General features: G+C 39.3%; 1 protein-coding gene across 1 annotated transcript in view; it reads left to right on the forward strand.

The window, feature by feature from the left end:
* LOC141301812 (uncharacterized) overlaps positions 1-19,599 on the forward strand; it is a 36,206-nt gene extending 16,607 nt beyond the window's left edge. The window contains exons 5-16 of the mRNA XM_073832007.1: positions 5,770-5,915; positions 8,440-8,634; positions 8,816-8,902; positions 9,055-9,250; positions 10,338-10,561; positions 10,763-11,005; positions 11,569-11,814; positions 12,024-12,222; positions 15,254-15,459; positions 16,050-16,150; positions 16,314-16,485; positions 18,899-19,599. Coding sequence (XP_073688108.1) covers positions 5,770-5,915; positions 8,440-8,634; positions 8,816-8,902; positions 9,055-9,250; positions 10,338-10,561; positions 10,763-11,005; positions 11,569-11,814; positions 12,024-12,222; positions 15,254-15,459; positions 16,050-16,150; positions 16,314-16,485; positions 18,899-19,299 — 2,416 coding nt within the window. The 3' untranslated portion in view covers positions 19,300-19,599. The remainder of the gene's footprint in view (positions 1-5,769; positions 5,916-8,439; positions 8,635-8,815; positions 8,903-9,054; positions 9,251-10,337; positions 10,562-10,762; positions 11,006-11,568; positions 11,815-12,023; positions 12,223-15,253; positions 15,460-16,049; positions 16,151-16,313; positions 16,486-18,898) is intronic.
* The last annotated feature ends 3,080 nt before the right edge of the window (positions 19,600-22,679 follow it).

Here is a 22,679-nt window from a genome sequence, read left to right on the forward strand (position 1 = left end):
GCTGAACCTCATCTTTAAGCTGTGTTGAAGTCTTTTGGAGCATATCGCAGAGAGACTATGAAAAGAACAGAGGTTTGATTGTTAGTTGCTCCCTGTGTTATGGCCTCCAGCTATTGTGTGCATCAGATTTCACTTTTAGTTAAGTCTCATGGCCAGTTACCTGAGATCCACGCTGCTCGACATAGAGGCACCTCTTATGAGTTTTCCCTCAACTCGCTTAGTCTGTCTTCTTTCTCTCTCTCCCTCCTCACTAATTTGAGCCCATCTCCTTCTCGCTCGGTTGAAACTGAAGGACTTTCTTTGCTCAGAGGGTTGGAGTGTCTTGTACAAGAGTCCTGGCTAATGAATGTCCACTCAGAGAGGAAAAGAGCAATGTTAATCCCCCCGAACATTCCTCATGCTTTCTTTGTGCTTGCGCCGTTGCCATGGCAGCTGTTGTCCTCCGTCTCGCTCAAACATCTTGCTTAAGTGTTAAGTTCCAAAGTGAGGCACCTCTGTGTCTCAGACGGAGCACTTGATCAGCCATGCTTATCAACTGCTTAACTACATCAAGATGTGTTTAACATAGTGCAAACATTGTTTGTTGTTTGTGTAGTTGTAGTCAATCTTTCTTTACGTTAAGATTTATTTTGATTTTTTTAATGATTTTAATACCAGTACCAGTCAAACATTTGAGTAAAGCTAATAGGACTAGATGTTTCAATCCCTTTAGTAGGAAACTCTTGATAATAGCAGTCGGTATAGAGTGGTTAAAAAGAGGGTAAGGTATGTCATTGGGGTCATCAGGTGGGCACCCTGCTTCAACGACGTTTGGTTGATTGAAGCCCACAACGTCTCCAGAAGGCTCAACGTGTACCCAGGGTCCCAGGTACACCCCCCTCCATGCCATACCCTCTATCTCCCTGAGGGGCTCTGCATGGCAGGGGCGTCCTTCTCCCTGAGTCGGGCCTAAGCCTGACCGCATACCATCTATCTCTACCTTGCTGCCCAAATGGGGTCTTTACGCTTGATCCAGAGCCAGTTACTGCTTTTTTCAGCAACACTTGATATGGACTTAATGGCCTGTTGGAGATTTTTCTCAGCAAACTGGTGGTAGATGTTGCAAAAAATCCCCTGCATCCCACCTCTACTGGGCAGATGCTAGTCTTCCAGCGGTTCTGGGATGCTTCAGCTACCAGGTCAGAATATTTGTTCTTTTTCCTCTCATAAGCCTCTTCAACCCCATATTCCCATGGTACTGTTAATTCCACAACATATGCCAGCTTTGTTGTTGGAGACCACAGGACCATGTCTGACCGCAGTGTTGTAGCCACTATCTCTGGGGGAAACACAAGCTTCTTATTAAGGTCCACTTCCAATTTCCAATCCCGTGCTGACTGCAGGATGCTCGCATCCTTAGATGTTGTACGATGCTCTTGATGTTGGCCAGCTGGTATGAAATTTGCTTCTGTTCCAATATTGCTGCCAGCTCTCTAAGTACTTGGTTATGCCTTGGGTGAGACTTGTAGTGCACCCTGATAGAATATGCCTTAGGGATGCAGGTACTTTCCACAGAGAACAGGTGGGATCTTCTCCATACCACTCTTTCAGATTTTGGGGGGAGGGTAGCAGGTCGTATGTAGCTCTGATGACAAAACTCAGCCGCACTCCCTCCATTTGCCAAATGTCACGCCAGCTGATCTTCTCCAGGCACTCCCAGTTGGTCCATCTCCCCTGCTTAGCCATTGAGACAGCTTTGGCATGTCGCTCTCCCTCCTCCTGTCTCCTAACAACTTCTACTACTAGCTGTCTCTTCTGCACTGATGTTGCTTTGTGCCACAGAGAAGTTTTTGGGATGAGTCCGAACCCTGTCCTCCCATGCTGTACTTGTCCCACCACATCTCTGAAGTACAGAGCAGACTTTGCACTCTGAACAGCTTCTGATGGATTCCACTTCCTACCCGCTACCACCCGAGGGGCCACTGTTCAAACAACTGCATCATCAGATTCAGTTATGGTCATGACAAGCCTTGCTTTGGTGCATTTAAACTCTTCCACGAGCCCTGTGAATGGTAACTCCAACTTGCCATGTCCATAAAGTCCGACGGAACTTAAACAACGTGGAATTCCAAGCCACTGCTTCAGCTGTGTGCTTATCAGCCGTTCCAACTTTTCAACCTTGGTGATCGGGATCTCATACACAGTTAAGAGTTAATTTCTCAAGAGTCCTACTACTTCCTTCTTTCGATGTCATGTCCATTCCAAGCGTCATTACTGGGAAATCAGTCTGTGAGTCTTCTTGCGCCCCTGCTCACGCAGACTCTAGGGGTATTCTTCTTTTTGAACTTTTCGTAGCCAGATAAGGTGGCTCTTGTACCCTACTAGGGTGACGGAGCATGCTGCTATGGGTAGCTAGCCCATAACAGCCCCGTTGGGGTCTATTTCCTCCTGTCAGCTGTCTCTCTCTCTACTCTTCTTCTTATTCATATAGCTATTTTCCACAATTTAGAATGATAATAAATTCATCAAAACTATGAAATGACAAAAAGTTGTGACCAAAAATGTAATAAAATGTTATATTTACGTCAAAATTTATATTCACTGTTTACAACTTTACACACTCATCTTTAAAAAGTTTTTATACAAATATATTTAAAACAAATTAAAATTTTAATTAAAAAAACATAATTCATACGTGCTGTAAACTCACAATTCTTTTTTCGAGTTTCCAGTTTAAGTCAGAATTACGAGATATAAACTCACAATAATGACTTTTTTCAAGGTAAGCAAACATTGGTAAAGTCAGAATTGTGAGTTATAAAGTCACAACTATGAGTTGTATAATGTTAGAATTCTGAGAAATAAAGCCAGAATTGCAAGATATAAACTCATAATTCTGGCTTTTTTGAGTTAAGTCAACATTATAAGTTATAAAGTCAGAATTCTGAGACAAAGTCAGAATTGCGAGATATAAACTCACAATTCAGACTTTTTTTTTCGAGTTAAGTCAAAAGTATGAGTTATAAAGTCAAAATTGTGAGATATAAGCTCGCAATTATGAGTTATAAAGTCAGAATTTAGAGAAATAATGTCAGGATTGCAAGATGTAAACTCACAATACTGACTTTTTTTCAAGTTAAGTAAAAAGTGTGAGTAAACTCGCAAATTGTGAGTTATAATGTTAGAATTTTGAGAAATAAAGTGAGAATTGCGAGATATAAACTCAGAATTCTTGCTTTTTTGAGTTAAGTCAAAATAGTAAGTTATAAAGTCAGAATTGTGAGAAATAATATTTGTATGTAATTTAAATTAAAGCTTAAATAAATTTTTATCTGAATATGGGGCCAAACTACTTGTTTTTCAAACATTTTTGATGGTAAAGGAAAATAAATTAAATGTGTCCACATCGTGTCTGAAATGTCTGTCTATATTAACTTCTTGTCAAGCAGCTCTGATGATAGTGTTATAATGCTTCCAGCTGTCATTCCTTAAATAGTCCCGGTTGTATATAGCAACACAGCAGGAAGTGCCTGGCAGGAGTTTCCTTCTTTAATAAGGAGAAACCAAGGTGCCATTAAATTATCTTTTAATCTGTCCCTCATTTCCTCTCTTCCTTTAGTTTTAAAGCTCTCTTATAAATGCCAAGTTCTGTCATGAAACTCTAGATAGCGCAGGCTGATGGATCGTTAATGTAAACTAATGATATATACAGAGTTAAAGTGTTTAGCATTCACTAGAGCATTCGCAAAGCGAGTTCCTCTGAAACCCTCCACCTCCCCAGCTCCACCTGTATAGATCTGCTAAAGGTTATTATATATGCTACAATGTCTTGCAAAAGTATTCATACCCCTTCATTTTTTCACATTTTTTTCCACATCAATCTACATCTCATACAGCATAATGACAACGCACAAAACAGGTTTGTAACAACTTTGCAAATGCATTAGAAATAAAAAACTCAAAAGATTCCGTTGCATAAGTATTCATACCCTTCTCTGAGACACTCGAAATTTAGCTCAGGAGCATTCATATTGCTTCTAGATGTTACTACAGTTTGAGTGGAGTTAAACTGTGGCAAATTCATTTGAATGAGTATGATTTAGAAAGGCACACACCTCTCAGAAAAGGTCTAACAGCTGAAAATGCATATCACAGCAAAAACCAAGTCCTGAGGTCAAGATAACTGCCTGTAGAGCTCAGTGACAGACTTGCGTTAAGGCAATGATCTAGGGAAGATTTCAGAAAAAAATCTGCTGCATTGAAGGTTCACAGAAGGATTATCCATAATGGAACACGACTGGAACAAACTAGGACTCTAGAAAATGTCTGCCAGCCCCCATCCAAGCTGACAGAGCTTGAGAGGTGAAAAGGTGAGGCAAAGAATGGCAGATAATTGCCAAATGCAGATGTGCAAAGCTTGTCACATCATACCCAAAAAGACTCAAGGCTGTAAAGGTGCTTCAACTATGTACTGAGTAAAGGGTATGAATACTTATGCAATGTACTTATTTGAGTGTTTTATTTTTAATACATTTGTAAAATTTGCAAATCTGTTTTTTGCTTTGTCATTATTATGGTGTATGGAGTGTAAAATGATGTGGAGAAAAACTAATTTAAAGCAGTTTAACGTAATGCTGCAACAAAACAAAATGTGAAAAAAATTAAGGGGTATGAATACTTTTGCAAGGCACTGTATTTGTGCAGCGTATTGGCGTATGTATTGGCAGTAGCAACTTCCTGTACAGCAGCAATAATCTACAACAACAGCAGTTGCAATTCAGCAGCAGCGTAGCAGATCTATTCTGCCAAGACCAAATAAAATAACATTGATTTAAAGATTGGGTTCTTCCCAAATGGTCAATACAGTCAGCAGATTTAAGAATCATGATAGAATCAAGACAGAAGACTTTAAACTAGGTTTTTCAATCTTATGCTTTCATTTTTCAGAGGTCTATTGTCATCTGAAAGTGCGATGGCTAAAAAACTGCAGTAACACTGCTGCAGGCAGGTGCACTGTGGTTTTGGGATGGTGTTCATTTCTCTGTTGTGGTTTGGCTTCTCTGGTTACTCTTTACCCAGACTCTCTCTATTAAAGCACTGAAAACAACTGCCCCAGGATCACATAAGCTCAGCCTGCATTACATTCCACACCCTAAAGGAGGAGCTTGTGAATCAGAGCGTCGTTGATTCAAAAGTAAGACTACAAAGACAGTGCTGCTCTGAAGCTGCTCCAAAGTCTTTGTAAGCAAGTTTTCAACCAGGTCCAAGTGATAAGGATACTGATATTGATCCAAGTAGTGAGGCAACTAAAGAGTTTTTAAAGGGATAGTTCACCCAACAATGGAAATTCTTTCATTAATTATTCACCCTCATGTTGTTCCAAACCTGTAAGATCTTTGTTCATATTCGAAACACAAAATAAGATATTTTTCAGACCCTGCATAGACAGCAGCGCAACTGACACGTTCAAGGCCCAGAAAGGCAGTAGGACAGTGTTAAAACATTCTCAGTGAACACCAAAATAACAACTTTATTTAGCATTTTATGCCGTCTTCTGAATTCTCTACAACCACACTCACAAATGAGCTTCAAGATTGCGCAAAGCCACGTGTTTGCGGCATTACCTGAACCACAGATAAAAGCTCAAATAGATTCAGAGTTCTATAATGGCTCAACCAAAAAAACAGCCTTTAAAGAATATGTTGAAGCCCTCCTCACTTTTTTAAAACATGCTATCAATGTTTAGCTTTAATATGTGACAAGCCTATTGTTTGTTATCTCTGTGCGAAGATACAGACAGCAGTGTCGTCAGCACTGTCCCCAGAGGACCTATGAGGACCGCGGTAGAGGATTGTGTATCAGCTGCCCGGAGCCATGTGTGGACTGCCGGAGCGATAGCCTGTGTCTCACTTGCCAGTCCGGATACTTCCTGAACAGTGCGTACACTACTATCTGTTCTCATTTTCCTGTCTGATAGCTATAGCTGTTTCATTCACATTGGCTTTACTTTGGCTGGTTAACTTTATCTTAAAGCTACAATGAAATCTAAACGGATAGTTCTTCCAAAAATGAAAATTCTGTTATTAATTACTCACCCTCATGTTGTTCCAAACCTTTAAGACCTTTGTTCATCTTCGGAATACAAATGAAGGTATTCTTTGATGAAATCCAAAAGCTTTTTGACTTTGCATAGACAACAACACAACTACTATGTTCAAGGCCTAGAAAGGTAGTAAGGACATCGATAAAATAGTCCATGTGACATCAGTGGTTTAATCGTAATTTTATGAAACTTGTGCACAAAAGTATTCTCGTAGCTTCATAAAATTATGGTTAAACCGCTGGTGTCACATGGACTGTTTTAACAATGTCCTTACTACCTTTCTAGGCCTTGAACATGTCAGTGTCTTTGCTGTCTATGCAGGGTCAGAAAGCTCTCGGTTTACATCCAAAATATCTTAATTTGTGTTCTGAAAATGAACGTAGGTCTTATGGGTTTGGGATATTGTGAGGATGAGTAATTAATGACAGAATTTTCATTTTTGGGTGAACTAGGGTTACCACTTTTAATACCCAAAAATAAGGGACGCATTGGGGGTGGGGGGGGGGGGGTCATATGAGTTGTGCATATAATATGGGACGTCCTGAATAAGAACTGATCATTGTTTATTTCTACTTATTAGACTCTAAAGTCTAATAATATCCCATTTCTCAGAAAAGAACCGTCAAGTACACCAATAAATAAAAAGGATATTAAAGCAGAAATGCAAATAAATAAGTAGGTAAAAATTCAAGAGCATTTTGTAGTATTATCTCTCAGTCTGGGCGTCTAAATGAAAAGCGCTCTGCAAGCGCGTTCTCTCTGTGTTGTTTCTGAAACTACCGTAATCACTGTAATATGCGCGCACACTTAAAATCAATCGCGGCTGGCTTGACCGTGTTTTTCTGAACCGCGGCTGGCTTTACCGTAGTGAGTATTTGCATGAGACGCTGCTTTAAAAAAAATTATAAAAAATACGGGACAAAACCCGTCCCGTATTGATTCAAAACGGGACGCGCAATTTCATTCTCAAATACGGGACGATTCCGTATTTTAAGGGACGGGTGGCAACCCTAGGGTGAACTATCCCTTTAAATGTTTAGCTGTCATGCCAATAAAGCCTAAATAAAATTGAATAGAAATGCCAATATATTTATTAATATTTAAATACAGTTAAGGTCAAAAGTTTACATACATGTTGCAGAATCTACACAATGTCAATTATTTTACAGAAATAAGAGGGATCATACAAAATGTATGTTATTTACTATTTAGTACTGACCTGAATAAGATATTTCACATAAAATATGTTTACATATAATCCACAAGAGAAAATAATAGTTAAATTTATAAAAATGACCCTGTTCAAAAGTTTACATACACTTGAATCTTAATTCTGTTAAGGTTTTTTTTTTTTTTTTTTGTGATAGTTGTTCATGAGTCCCTTGTTTGTCCTTCTGTAATAGTTGGATATAAGTCCCTCAGTTGTCCTCAGTGTGAGGAAGATGGATTTCATAATCATAGTCATTGTTGGAAAGGGTTCAAATACACAAAAATGCTAACAAAATAAAATAAAATAATTAGTGGGACCTAAAGGATTTTTCTGAAGAACAGTGGATAGTTTAACCATTCAGGACAAGCAATGAGCAACTATCATTAAAAAAAAAAAAAAAAAAGAAAAAATCAGCTGTAATCATTCAGGTAACAACACAGTATTAAGAATGTATGTAAACTTCTGAACTACATTTATAATTTTCTCTTGTTGACTATATGTAAACGCCATTTATGTGAAATATCATATTCACATCAGTACTAAATAAAAAAATTGTATTCTTTTTGTATGATCCCTCTTTATTTTTGATTCTGCAACGTGCATGTAAACTGTATATATATATATATATATATATATATATATATATATATGATATTACTGTGAGATGTAAACAGAATTCTAAGAACCTTGTCTCACAATTTATATTTTTTTTCTTGCAATTCCTTGTTTGTCTTTCAATTCTGACAAAGTTCAAATTGTGAGATATGAACTCTGAGTCTGAATTAGGAGATAAAAAGTCACAATTACCTCTACTGAAAGATTAAAAAATTCATGTATGTATCCCTTGATCAATTAATTTAATCAGTTATTTAATAATTAGTAATTATGTAAATAAAGTTAAGCAGGAAAAAAAAGTTGGAAACACCTGATAGAGCACTGAATGTGCTTCACAAAAAGGATATTGTGCACTCTCACTCATTTGAATGGGAAATAGAAATGGGATGCAAATATAGTTAATGCAAAATCTGTGCAGGTTAAAACGTGTGGAGCTTGAATGTTTGAGAGCATTTGCTCACCATTATTTTATGAAAATCACACTAATTAAACTAAAAACAAGAGTATAAACAATTATTTTTGCATGATAAAGATGGCACCTGTGTGAAGGAGTGTCCAGCCGACACGTTTAAAGACTCCAGAGGGTGGCGCTGTCAGCCCTGTCACAGCTCCTGTCTGACCTGCCATGGCCCTGGAGTGAGAGACTGTGACCGATGCAGTGGCTGGAGCCGGCCAGTTTACGGGAAGTGTCCGGTGATCAGGTGCCCGGAAGGCCAATATGTTGATGGTGAGAAAGAACTTCTGTTATTTAACATAAGAACAATAAAAAAAAGGATCAATTGACCCTCTGTTGTAAACTTGCTGCTTTTTGTTTGTTATAGTTGATGTAATACTGTCCTCTGCTGGACATCTAGTAGTAAAACACATTAAACTAACAGTTAAGCTATTACCATGTCTCTTTTTATTAGGGGAAAGTCGCACTTGCCGTTACTGTGATAGCTCCTGCCTGACATGTTATGGCCCAAAGGCTCAGAACTGCATCACATGTGCTACCGGTAACGTATAGGTTAGCTTTACTTTCCCTCCCACCTGATTAACAGATCAAAGTTCCCTTTTAACAAGTTCCTGATTCAAAAGAAGTTGCTGAATAAATAAGAGATTTACCTACTTAATAGGTTCTTCGCACCTCTGTTTGCTTTCTCAACAGGATACATGTTGGAGCAGGAGGCCGTGTGTGTGAACCGCTGTCCTCTGGGTTTCTTTGGGAACAGCTCCAGTCTTCTGTGTGAGAGGTGTTCTGCTAACTGCGAGGCCTGTGAGAGCAGAGACGAGTGTGTGAGCTGTAAAGCGGACACTTACCAGCTCTATCTGTTCCAGGGCAGCTGCTGGTCAGAGTGTCCAGAGTGAGTCGCTATGGCTGTAACTTCTAAAAGAATGCCTTTATAGTGTCCCCAAAATTTTAAACATTCATAATATACAGTGCCTTGCAAAAGTATTTAAAACCCTTAATTTTTCTTTACGTTTTATGTTGCAGCCTTATGTTAAACTGCTTTAAATAATTTTCCACATCAATTTACAGTCCATACACCATAATGAGAAAGCAAAAAACAAAACAAAAAACAGGTTTTAACATCTTTGCAAATTTATTAAAAATAAAAAAGTTAAATTATTCCATTGCATAAGTATTCATACCCTTATCTGGGCAGTTGAAATTAAGATCAGGAGCATTCATATTGCTTGTAGATATTACTACACTTCGAAAGAAGTTAACCTGTTTTGGAAAGATACACAGGCCTTAATCAAAGGTCAAACAGCTACTCAAAGAGCAAAAAGCAACTCTGATTTATAAAAGCTGCCTGTATAGCTCAGAAAAAGGATCGCATCAAGCCAAACATCTGGGGAAGAGTTCTGAAAAATGCTGGGCTTAATGGCGGTTTGGCAAGACTCAATCCTCTCCTCAGTGAAGACACATGAAAATTCACTTCAAAAGGATCTAAAAGACCCTCAGACTGTGAGAAACAAGATTCTCTGGTCTGATGAACCTCAATTCCAAGCATCATGTTTGAAGAAAACCAGGCACTGCTCGTCAGAATAGAAGAAAAGCTCAGTGCACTTAAATATTGAGATGGCTTTAATGAAAACCCAGTCCAGAGCATTCAGAACCTCAGACTGGGCAGAAGTTTCACCTTTCATCAGGACCATCACCCTAAGCACACAGCAAGAGTGGCTAATAGACAACTCTGTGAATGCTGCCGGAGCCTGGGCTTGAACCCAATCAAACATTTTTGGAGAAACCTGAAAATGTGCATCATTTAAACATTGTAACATAAGCCAGCAACATAAAACGGGAAAATATTAAGGGGTATGAACACTTTTGCAAGGCACTGTATATAGTGAACTTTGTCAGATGTTTTTATTTCTGGCATTCATAAGAATATATAAACGAAAGCAACAAAAGAAACAAACTTGTATGTCTTGGGTTTCTTGCAGGGGTTATTTTGAGACTGAGCTGGGGACATGCGAACCCTGTGATGAACTCTGTTTGACCTGTGACGGCACAAGCACGCAGTGCCTTTCATGTCGAGAAGGCCTTCATCTGGCTAACGGCCAGTGCAGCCAACACTGCGGCCCTATGAGCTACGTGGCGGAAGATGGTACATGTAGACGCTGCGCTACTCACTGTGACGTGTGTACAGATTTTTCCACCTGTACAAGTAAGTGATCACTCCTGCTCATCCTTTAACAAGTAGTTACAGATGTTATATTATCCTTGTTATATTATCTTGCGTACTATCTATTAATGTGGAAGTATGTGTACAGATCAATTAGAACACATGTGGATTGCTCTTGAATTTCGGTGGAAAGATAACAGTGAAGTTGTAATCTAATAATGCTTTGTAACTATTTAATTTTAGGGTGCAGTTTTCTCTATTTGCTCTTAAACGGGGCATGCAAGGCTGTCTGTCCAAAGGGTTACTTTGAAGACTTGGATAAGGGTGTCTGTGTGAACTGCCATCCCACTTGTGCCACCTGCTCTGGTCCTCTCTCTGATGATTGCGAAACCTGCTCTGCCCTCCACTCAAAACTCTATGAGGGCATGTGCTTGAAAGAGTGTCCAGTGGGCACTTATTACCAGACCTCTGATAAGGAATGCCAAGGTAAAGTATTAGCTGTAGTTACACCACTAACATACAAAGCCAGTATAATCCTGGTTTAGTATAAATATCACCTTAAAGGGATAGTTCACCCAAAACTGAAAATTACCCCATGATTTTTTCATCCTTAAATCATCCTAGGTGTATATGACTTTCTTCTTTCTTCTTACAATCGGAGTTATAATAAAAATGTCCTGCCTCTCCCAAGCTTTATAATGGCAGTGAATAGCTGTTGATATTCAATATTCCAATAAAAGTCCAATACATTGCATCCATCCATCATAAAAAGTGCTCCTTATGGCTGGTAGTAAGACTCAAACCTGCAACCTTTGGGTTACAAGTCTGACACTCTAACTATTAGGCCACAACAGCCCAACAAGGTGGGCACCAACACCCATTACAGAGGGACAAAAGCACCTCTTTCAGAATTCAAAAGTGTACACTCAAGCGAGCAAATATTTAGTAACCACTAATAACTGAACACAGTTTGATAATTGTAGCTGATAAGTGATTAAATTAAAAAATGTAATATGTGTCATTTATATATCTCATATTTGACCTCACAGAATGTCACCAGACCTGTGCACGCTGTGAGGGTCCAGAGCCCACCCAATGTCAGCAGTGTGAAAAGGGTCTGGTTCTGGATCCCAACACCATGATGTGTGGGGTTACCGGGGATTCGGACTGCCCACCTAGAACGTTCCTCCAAAACAATCAGTTCACTTGCCAAGCATGTCATCGGCTCTGCCAGTCCTGCGAAGGGCCGGGACCCTCTGACTGCCAGACCTGCGCTCTGCCCAACTACCTCCACAGTATGAATGACTTGAACTCACATCGTTGCATTTCTTTTGTATACTTCCATTGTTACGAAAACAATGACATTGTTATTAATACTGATTTGAAGGGTTCATCAGTGGTTTGGCTTTCAATCCCTCTCTTGGATCTAAAGAACAATAGAAAGGTCTTTTGTTGTACAAGTTATACAAGTAACTGGTTTAATGGGAACCTGTTTGCATTCCAGATGGGTCATGTGTGAGCAAATGTCCTGCGGGAACTTACAGTGCCCATGAAGAAGCTGACGGGGTAGAGCTGGGTTTCTGTATGCCCTGTGATCATGTATGTGCCACCTGTACCGGAGCGTCTCCCAGAGACTGTCTGAGCTGTGCACCAGGCTACCTTCATCTGCTCTCTCATCTCTGTGTTAGCCACTGTCCCACAGGGTAAGATCTTCTTATGCACACAAACACACAAATTTCATCCATCTTTTGTTAATTAAGAGCTTAGTTAAGATTAGTTAGGATTAGTTCACTTTCAGGTTTTTGAGGAAAACATTCCAGGATTTTTCTCCATATAGTGGACTTCAGTGGAGATCAACGAGCTGAAGGTCCAAATTGTAGTTTCAATGCAGCTTCAAAGGGCTCCAGCCGAAAAAAATGATCAGTCATTTTCTAAAAAATAACCACAAAAGCTTGTCTTGCTTTAGCTCTGTGATGTGCTTCTGCGACTTTATGCATTACGTAATCTTGTTGGTAAGGTCATGCATGGTTAGTTCTTGTACTCCGGTTCAATAAGGTAGGGTAAGGCGAAAAACTCCATCTCATTTTCTTCTCGTCCAACATTGTTTTTACCTTTTTTTGTAAAGGGCGTTTGACTTTCTTTGCACGTTCGCTTTGTAAACACTGGGTTGGTACTTCCGTCTACGTCATGCATGATCTTTCCAACAGGACTATTTGTGGTTAAAAAGTAAAATTGTTGAAACAGTAAGGATCGAGGAATGCTCCCGGTCAGCATGCATAAGAACCTACCAACAGTTTAAACCAGTCTGTAACGTGGGGTTTGGGATTTGGTTCATGTTCAAGTTTTCATGTCTTTTATTATTTTGTATTTGTTTCATGCTGTTGTGTTTGGCTTCCCTTTCCCTGTTGTTTTCCTGCCATTGGTTCCCCTGTTCCATGTGTCTTGTTCTGATTGGTTGTTATGTCTTGTTCCTTGTTTTTCATTGGTTTGTTTGTGTCATGTGACCTGTATTGTCTTGTATAAATAGGCCTTATGTTTCATTGGTTCCCGGTCGTGTATTGATGCTGTAACTGCTGTTTGGTGGTTGTCATTTCATAGTTAAGTCTGTTTCTTAGTCAAGTCTATTCTAGTTCATGCTAAGTCTGTTTGTTCAAGTCAAGTCAAGTCAGTTTGTTCAAGTCAAGTACATACACAGATCAGGCATAATATTATGACCGCCTTCCTAATATTGTGTTGGTCCCCCTTTTTCATGCCAAAACAGTCCTGATCTGTTGAGGCATGGACTGAAACCTGAAGGTATGCTGTTGTATCTGGAACCAAGATGTTAGGAGCAGATCCTTTAAGTCCTGTAAGTAACTCCATGGTTCAGACTTTTTGTTCAGCACATCCCACAGATGCTCGAATTTGGAGGCCAAGTCAACACCTCAGACTCGTTGTTGTGCTCCCCAGACCATTTCTGAACGATTTTTGCTTTGTGGCAGGGCACATTATCCTGCTGAAAGAGGCCGCAGCCACCAGGGAATACCGTTTCCATGAAAGGGTGTACATGGTCTCCAACCATGCTTAGATAGGTGGTACGTGTCAAAGTAAGATCCACATTGATGGCAGGACCCAAGGTTTCCCAGCAAAACATTGCACAAAGCATCACACTGCCTCCACCGGCATGCTTTCTTCCCATAGTCCATCCACGCGATGTAAAAGAAAACATGATTCATTAGACCGGGCCACATTCTTCCATTGCTCCGTGGTCCAGATCTGATGCTCACGTGCCCACTGTTGGTGCTTTCGGCGGTGGACAGGGGTCAGCAAGGGCACCCTGACTGGTCTGCTGCTACGCAGCCACATACGCAACAAACTGATGCATTGGATTGGACCAAGACGGGCCAGCCTTCACTCCCCACGCGCATCAATAAGCCTTCACAGCCCATGACTATGTCGCCGTTCACCATTGTTCCTTCCTTGGATAACGTTTGATAGATAGATACTGACCGCTGTAGACCAGGAACACCCCACAAGAGCTGCAGTTTTGGAGATGCTCAGTCGTCTAGCCATCACAATTTGGCCCTTGTTAAACTCGCTCAAATCCTTCTGCTTGCCCATTTTTCCTGCTTCTAACACAACTTTGAGGACAAAATGTTCCCTTGCCACCTAATGTATCCCAGCCACTTACAGGTGCCGTGATGAGGAGATAATCAGTGTTATTCACTTTATCTGTCAATGGTTATATTGTTACGCCTGATCGGCGTATGTGCACTGTTTACTTTGGGAACTAATGATGACAGCAGGTGGAGGAAGTATGATGCTCTTTACAATGTTCTGCTTGGAAAACTTGGGTTTGGCCATTCATATGGACATCAATAAATTATTATATGATGGCAATAGCCTCTTTCAAGGATATTGTTCCCTGCCAAACTGCATAGAATCAGGATTGACAAACCGGATAGAAAGAGTTCAAAGTGTTGTCCTGGCCTCCAAATTCTCCAGATCTCAATCTGATTGAGCATCTATGGGATGTGCTAGACCAACAATTTTGATCCATGGTTGCTTCGCCCTCACAACTTCCAAGATTTGTTGATAAAGGGCAGGGCTTTCCTGTAGCTCAAACAGCAGAGCAGGACATTAGTGATGCCAAGGCCATGGGTTCAATTCCCAGGAAAAGCAAGAAGTGATCAAATCTAAATGTGTAGCTTGGAAGCAAAGTTAGGAAATGATGTGGCATGTGGCCAAGTATGGTTTCCCATACTCAGAACCCATCCAAGTGTTCACTACTCACTGCTGTATGTCTGAGTAGTGAACAAACACATACACCCAGATCAGTGGGTAGCCATTTTTTGCCGCGGCGTCCAGGGAGCAGTTGGGGATTCCTTGCTCAAGAGTCTCACCTCAATTATGATATTGAAGGTGGAGGAGAGCGCTGTACATTCACACCTCCTAATTACAACCCCTGCCGGAACTGAGATTCAAACTTGTGACCAATGGGTTACAAGTCAGACTCTCTTGCCATTAGGCCACGACTGCCACCTTGACCTTAAATTAGGTCCAATGACAAAAGGATTTGTTTACACTTTATCAGAGCTGTGCCCTAGCATGGTAACATGGTTATGTTGAGCTGTGGTAACCAAATGGGAAATTCAGGTTTGATTCTGGCCTTAGAATAATTTCCTAGTAATTTCCTGTCTTCACTGTGTGAATATAATAACAAGACATTTCTTTCTCTTGGTGTGCCTTCCTCAGGTACTATAGCACAGGGGAGCGCTGTGAGAAGTGTGACCATTCTTGTGAGCAGTGCTCGGGCCCAGGGCCAGACGCCTGCAGGGTGTGCACACCTCCTCAGCTGGACCTCCAGGGCACCAGGCAGTGTGTGGATCAATGTCCACAGCGCTTTTATGAAAGCGGGCACAGCTGCAGACAGTGCCACACCAGCTGCAAGTCCTGCACAGGTACTTCTGCTATATCATTGTTTTCACATTTTACGAGCTTCTGTAATACCAACATATATTCATTCTTATCATTATATGGCCTCCCTTGTTTGATAACAAAATGTTATTGTGGACAGATAGATCTGATCAGATCTGAACTGATCTGTCAGTTTAACATTTAAATGTGCTAAAATGCGTTCAACTTTTGCTATGAAGCTACCAAGGAGGTATAAAGGAGGTATATAATAAATCTCTCAAGGAAGTTGTTTGGCTGGCACGGGATTCCTGGAAGAACAAGATTTGAATTCTAGTAGTTAACTCCTAGTGTTAATTACTTTCCAATCAAAAATGAATATTCTGGGTTCCAAACTCATAAGATCTTTGTTCGTCTTCGGAACACAAATTAAGATATTTTTGATGGAGTCCGAGAGCTTTCTGACCTGCATAGACAGCAACGGTACAACCACGTTCAAGGGCTGAAAAAGGTAGTAAGGACATCTTTAAAATAGTCTATGTGGCATCAGTGGTTCAACCTTAATTTTATAAAGCTACAAGAATACTTTTTGTGTGCAAAGAAAACAAAAATAATGACGTTTCTGTGTTGTTTGCAGATAACTCTCCTCAGGGCTGTGTGACGTGTGACTGGGGCAGCATCCTCCAGGATGGGGTGTGTTACCCTCGCTGTGAAGAGAGCCGATATTACTCACAGGGTGTAAGTGCTGATGACTAGAGATTGACAGGAAGTGCATTTATTGTAGCACCTGATCAATTATTATTTTTGCCAAAGGATATTGATACTTTCATTCAAATGCTCATTCAATAGTGTAGTGTATTTGACATCACACGTGTCTTTTTCAATTTTTCAATGGCATTAGGGAGTTTGTGAACCCTGTGACGAGTCCTGTAAACACTGTTCCAGTGCCGGACCCCAGAGCTGTCTCACCTGTCACCCAGGTTTCGCCCTACATGCCCCTGATAGTCAGTGCTTGCCCTGCTGCCAGGCTGAGGAGAGGAACAGGAAGTGTTGTCTTTGTGATTCAGGCTCAGGTATTGCTTGTGGTTTTACTTTAAGCCTTTAAATGGGTTCTTTAGATAGGGAGGCATTCAATGGTGAGGGACAACTGCTTTACCAAGAATTCCATAGGGATCATTCCGTGTCAAATCAACCAAATTTAAAAACTTCCCCGGCTCATATTTTTGATTTTACTAATCAAAACTGAAGAAAGATAGACATGTATAGTGATAAAAGCCAAAAAATAAAATGTCATGGATGAATATTTACCAAGTAATCCACTATTTTGTAGAGGGTGGGGGTCAAAATGGCAATTTTCACCTGAGATTCAGTCAAATTACAGGGGTGTAAAAATTACTTTAGGAAAATGACAGCATTGTAATGTTCTTTTTACACAGAGATTGGTAGGTCTGTTAGTACAATCTGTTGACTTTTGTAATCTTTGTTGCATTATGTGCCAATGGTGACCATTCAAAAAATTTCTCCAAAGTTTGCATGGTTGAAACTCATGACATATTAAAGATATCTTAATGCATTTTTAGATATTGGCTCTTAACAAACTTTCCTTTTGGCATCTTTATTTTTAAGGCACTATATGGTTCAGTTCCAGAGATAATCGAATTTTAATATGGCTCCATTAGTAAATGATTTAAATGTACACATTTTCAGTGTTCAAAAAACAAATGTGGGTCAGTTTTAAAAAGGAATCTCTGAAGAACAAATACTGTTGAAACTAGAAATATATCTTGTTTGCTTCTGTCAAGACAACTGCATTGAACATACCTGTCTGAGTGCTATAAATATTTTTTTTCCAAGGTTTTGGTGTCTATAACTCAAGAAGTAACTAAGATATTGTAATGTGATTTTAGATTCTAGTTGTTAATAAGCTTTTCTTTTGGAATCCTAAATTTCAAGGCCCTGCAATGTTCAGTCTCAGAAATATAGAGATCTCAATGAGGTACCATGTCCAGACTGAATTGAATATTACCAATTTTCAGTGGTCGAAAGCTAATTTTAGTCTCTTTCTATACAGCTGATACTTATTTTATTTAAAGAACAATGTTTGAAGAAGAAATAATGTTAAAATTAGAATGGTATATTGTATCCCTCTATTAAAACATTTGCATAGAACATACCAGTTTGAGTGTCTTAATCTATTCCAAAAAGTTATCTTAATAAATGTAACAATTAAAATGGCAACTTTTTTTAAAAAGTCTTTTTTTGCAATTGTGAGAAAAAAAGATCTCAAAATTGTAAGAATTGTGAAAAACACAAAATTGCAATTGTGAGAAAAAAATAATTGTGAGAGAAAGTCGCAATTACCTTTTTTTTAATTTTTGTATTCCGTGGCAAAAAAACCCCAAACAGGTATGTTCTATGCAAATTTTTGGATAGAGGGAAACAAAATACAATTCTAATTTTAACATTATTTCTTCTTCAGACATTGTTCTTTAATTAAAAATTATCAGCTGGATACAAAGTGACCAACATTTGGTTTTCAACTACTGAAATTGGGTAACATTCAACAATCTGGACATGCAGCCTCATTGAAATCCATATATCTCTGGGACTGAACATTTTATGGCCCTGTAAATTAAGATTTCAAAAGAAAAGTTTATTAACAACTAGAAGCTAAAATTATATTGCGATATCTTTAATACTTTTTAAATTATAGGCACGTTGGAAACCGAATATTTATGGCACTCAGACAGGAATACTCAATGCAGTTGTCTTGACAGAAGGAAACAAGATACATTTTTAGTTTCAACATTATTTGTTCTTCAGACATTCGTCTTTAACAGAAAAGAAAATTCATTATTTTGCAAACTGACCCAGATTCGGTTTTTGGCCGCAGAAAATGTGTACATTTTAACGATTGATTCTTGGAGCCATATTAAAATTCCAATATCTCTTGAACCGAACCATATAGAGCCTTAAAAATTTAAGTTGCCAAAAGGAAAGTTTGTTAAGACCCAATATCTAAAAGGGCATTAAGATATCTTTAATACTCTTTGAGTTACAGGCATGCAAACTTTGGAGAAAAATCTTAAAAAGTACTTTTACCTATTTCTGAATGGTTACCATTGGCACATAATGCAACAAAGATTGCTAAAGTCAACAGATTCTCTGTCTAGAAATAGCGTTATGATGCTGCCATCTTTCTGAAGTCATTTTACACGCCTGTAATTTGACTGTGAATCTCAAGTGAAAAGATTTAGACCCCCCTCTACAAAATAGTGGATTACTCAGTAAATATTCATTCATGAAATGTAACATTTTGGCTTTCATCACTATGCATGTCTATCTTTCTTCAGAAAAAAATATTAGCAAAGTTTGAGCCGGAGGACCTCTGGTTGAGTTGACATGGAATGACCCATAGGGTTTTTACAGTACATTGAAAAAGTCTATTTTAATTACATTTCTCTGATGTTTTTGTTTTTTTCACAGCATTGTGTCTTGAGGCGCCTGTACCAAGTATAAATCAGGATGATGTTATTCTGCGGTCCAAAGCGGTACAGCATGCATCTGCAGCTTTGCCTGCTGCTCTGCTGCTAGCAGTAGTGCTAGCGCTAGTTGTGTTTGCTCTGGTACAGGCGAGGGCCAAAAAAAGGTTATGTTGGAGACGGAGCTACGAAAGACTGAGTGGAGTGGCTAGAGAACAGCCCAGTCCTCGGCCCATGCCACACGGAGTACCGGAACCAGAAGACAGTGGAGACGAGGTGGACGTGGTCTACACCAGTCGAGATGGATCTGTGTATCGGCGCTACGGCTTCATCCACGAGCCAGACACAGAGGAGGAGCAGGACGAGGACGACGCTAATGAGAACACACACCTCAGCAGAGCCTAATGGTCACTAATGAGTCAGATTCTACTAATTTTTTATACGCGCACTTCTATGGTCAGAACTCACTGGATTGGAAGATGGTAAAGATTAATGATAAATTGATACATGCTAGCATATGCGCTTTCTTTATACATTTATTCTTATATTTTGTATATATTTCAGAATATTGCTGCCAGTGTCTATGTAGATTACTGTTATGTTATTGTAATATAACCCTTTTCATAATGTAATGTTTGTTAATGTTATTAATGACGGTTACTGTAAAGTGGTACCAAACTTTTTTTTTTTGTTGGGTGATTAAAAGGTGACAGATAGTTTATTCATATTTTCTTAATAAAGAATATTCAATCAATTTCAGAAAAGCCAATTTACGTCTCTTTATTAGCCATTTTTCTGAACAGTACAGTAAGTCTACAATAGTAATAGATTGATTGATTCAAATAATTGAAATATGTAGTAGAAAACCCATGAAAGATTTACATTATTTAAAAAAAAAAACATGTCATTTTATACATATTTTGGACTATGGGGGCACCATTATTTTGTGATGTTAAATGTTTGTACTCGGTGAGCTACTTGCGCAACCTGTTGTTATTTTTATGGCGACACAACTCGGAAAATAAAATGCTCATACAATGCCACATTGTGTGGCTTTTATTTGTAATTTTCAATCGAAGGGCAACAAGAGAAACGATGTACAGGTGCATCTCAAAAAATTAGAATGTCGTGGGAAAGTTCATTTAAGTAATTCAACTTAAATTGTGAGACTTGTGTATTAAATTCATCAAAATGGTCTCTCAGTTTGGTTCACTTGGCTACACAATCATGGGGAAGGCTGTTGATCTGACAGTTGTCCAGAAGACAATCATTGACACCCTTAACAAGGAAGGTAATCCACAAACATTCTTTGCCAAAGAAGCTGGCTGTTCACAGAGTGCTGTATCCAAGCATGTTAACAGAAAGTTAAAGGAAAAAGTGTAGAAGAAAAAGATGCACAACTAACCGAAAGAACCACAGCCTTGAGAGGCTTGTTATGCAAAATCGATTCAAGAATTTGGGTGAACTTCATAAGGAATGGACTGAGGCTGGGATCAAGGTATCAAGAGCCACCACACACAGACAGGTCAAGTTAATTTGGCTACAGTTGTCGTATTCCTTTTGTTAAGCCACTCCTGAACCACAGACAACATCAGAGGTATCTTACCTGGGCTAAGGAGAAGAAGAAATGGACTGTTGCCCAGTGGTCCAAAGTCCTCTTTTCAGATGAGAGCCAAGTTTTGTATTTCATTTGGAAACCAAGCTCCTAGAGTCTGGAGGAAGGGTGGAGAAGCTCATAGCCCAAGTTGCTTGAAGTCCAGTGTTAAGTTTCCACAGTCTGTGATGATTTGGGTTGTAATGTCATCTGCTGGTGTTGGTCCACTGTGTTTTGAAAACCAACGTCACTGCAACCGCTTATCAAGAAATTTTAGAGCACTTCATGGTTCCTTCTTCTGACCAGCTTTTTAAAGATGCTGATTTCATTTTCCAGCAGGATTTGGCACTTGCCCACACAGCCAAATGCACCAAAAGTTGGTTAAATGGCCATGGTGTTGGTATATTTGACTGGCCAGCAAACTCACCAGACCTGAACCCCATAGAGAATCTAAGGGAGAATTGTCAAGAGGAAAATGAGAAACAAGAGACCAAAAAATGCAGATGAGCTGAAGCCACTGTCAAAGGAACCTGGGCTTCCATACCACCTCAGCAGTGCCACAGACTGATCACCTCCATGCCACGCCAAACTGACGCAGTAATTAAAGCAAAAGGAGCCCATACCAAGAATTGAGTACATATACTGTAAATGAACATGCTTTCCAGAAGACCAACAATTCACTAAAAATGTTCTTTTATTGGTCTTATGAAGTACTGTAATTTGTTGAGATTGGTGGGTTTTTGTTAAATGTGAGCCAAATCATAATTAAAAGATCCAAAGACTTAAACTACTTCAGTCTGTGTGCATTGAATTTGTTTAATACACAAGAATTGAATTACTGAAATAAATTAACTTTTCCATGACATTCTAATTTATTGAGATGCACCTGTAAGTCTTCACTGCTTTCCTAGCGATAAGAATTGGAAGATACCTGGGGACAAATAAAACTTCCTAAAGACTCACGTCTTTGTTCTCTCCACTTTAGCCCTGATGCCTTTGAGGCTTTTAGTAGACCACAGCTACTAAAAGGGCTTAAAAACAGCAGAGACAAGAAATGCTAGGTGCCGTCCTGGCAGAATGTAAACATGTTGGTGCTTGATATGACGCCGCAGCCACGTAAGGGGTTTCTCAGTGTGGATTTCACTTGTATCCGGGGGTGTTTCGACTCCCTGTGGGGAAAAAATCGATGGTGTGGCATTTGGTTTAAGCCTATACTTATATCTAGGGATGCACGATATGTATCGGTTGATAACTTGCGCGTTTTGTCAGTAAAGCCGGTTCTGTAATCAGCGGTAAATGCCATCAGGTGCGTGATTTCACGTTGAGCCGTATATACTACACACAGCCGTTGTTTACAGACGAGCTGCGCACATTCACACTGATAATGAACATTGCTCGTCGGTAAACAACGGCTGTGTGTAGTATATACGGCTCAACGTGAAATCACGCACCTGATGGCATTTACCGCTGATTACAGAACCGGCTTTACTGACAAAACGCGCAAGCTTTATCGACCGATTGGTATCGGTGCATCCCTACTTATATCTATAGCCAAATGGAAGCTCTTTTAGTAGCTGTGCTTATCGAATCAGTATTTTATTTTCTGAGTTGTGTTGCAGTAAAAATAGCAGCAGGTAGCACCAGTAGCTCACCGAGTGCAACCATTTCACATCATCTAAATAATGTGTAATGATAAGGAGTTAAAGATATTTTAAATTTGAATCATTACTGGTCTATGATTCAAAAATTCTTCAGAATATATTGTTACCTTGGCTTGAATCTCACTTTGTATCACAGGTTTCATTTTGCAAAATATTAAAATGTAAATATATTGATAGGATCAATCAAGCATGATGATTACAAGAGCCAAACAAAAACTATTCAAAAAGGACCAAGCAACCAACTATATGGAACACTAATCACAATAATGGTGACTGAACATTGACAATAAATTTTTATTAAAAAAAACGTAGACGTAGACTTTGCTACACCTCTGTTAATTCAGAAAATAAAAGTGTCAAGGACCAGTGACCAACTATGTGAAACACTGATCACAAAAGTGATGACTTAAAGTTGTCAATTAATATTAATCTTAACAGTCATAAAACATCTGAATGCTGAATAAATAAACTTTCCATTGATGTATGTTTTTTTTTAGGATATGGCAATATTTGGCCAAGATACAACTATT

Source organism: Garra rufa, chromosome 25 (genome assembly GCF_049309525.1).
Source record: "Garra rufa chromosome 25, GarRuf1.0, whole genome shotgun sequence".
NCBI classification, from domain to species: domain Eukaryota; kingdom Metazoa; phylum Chordata; class Actinopteri; order Cypriniformes; family Cyprinidae; genus Garra; species Garra rufa.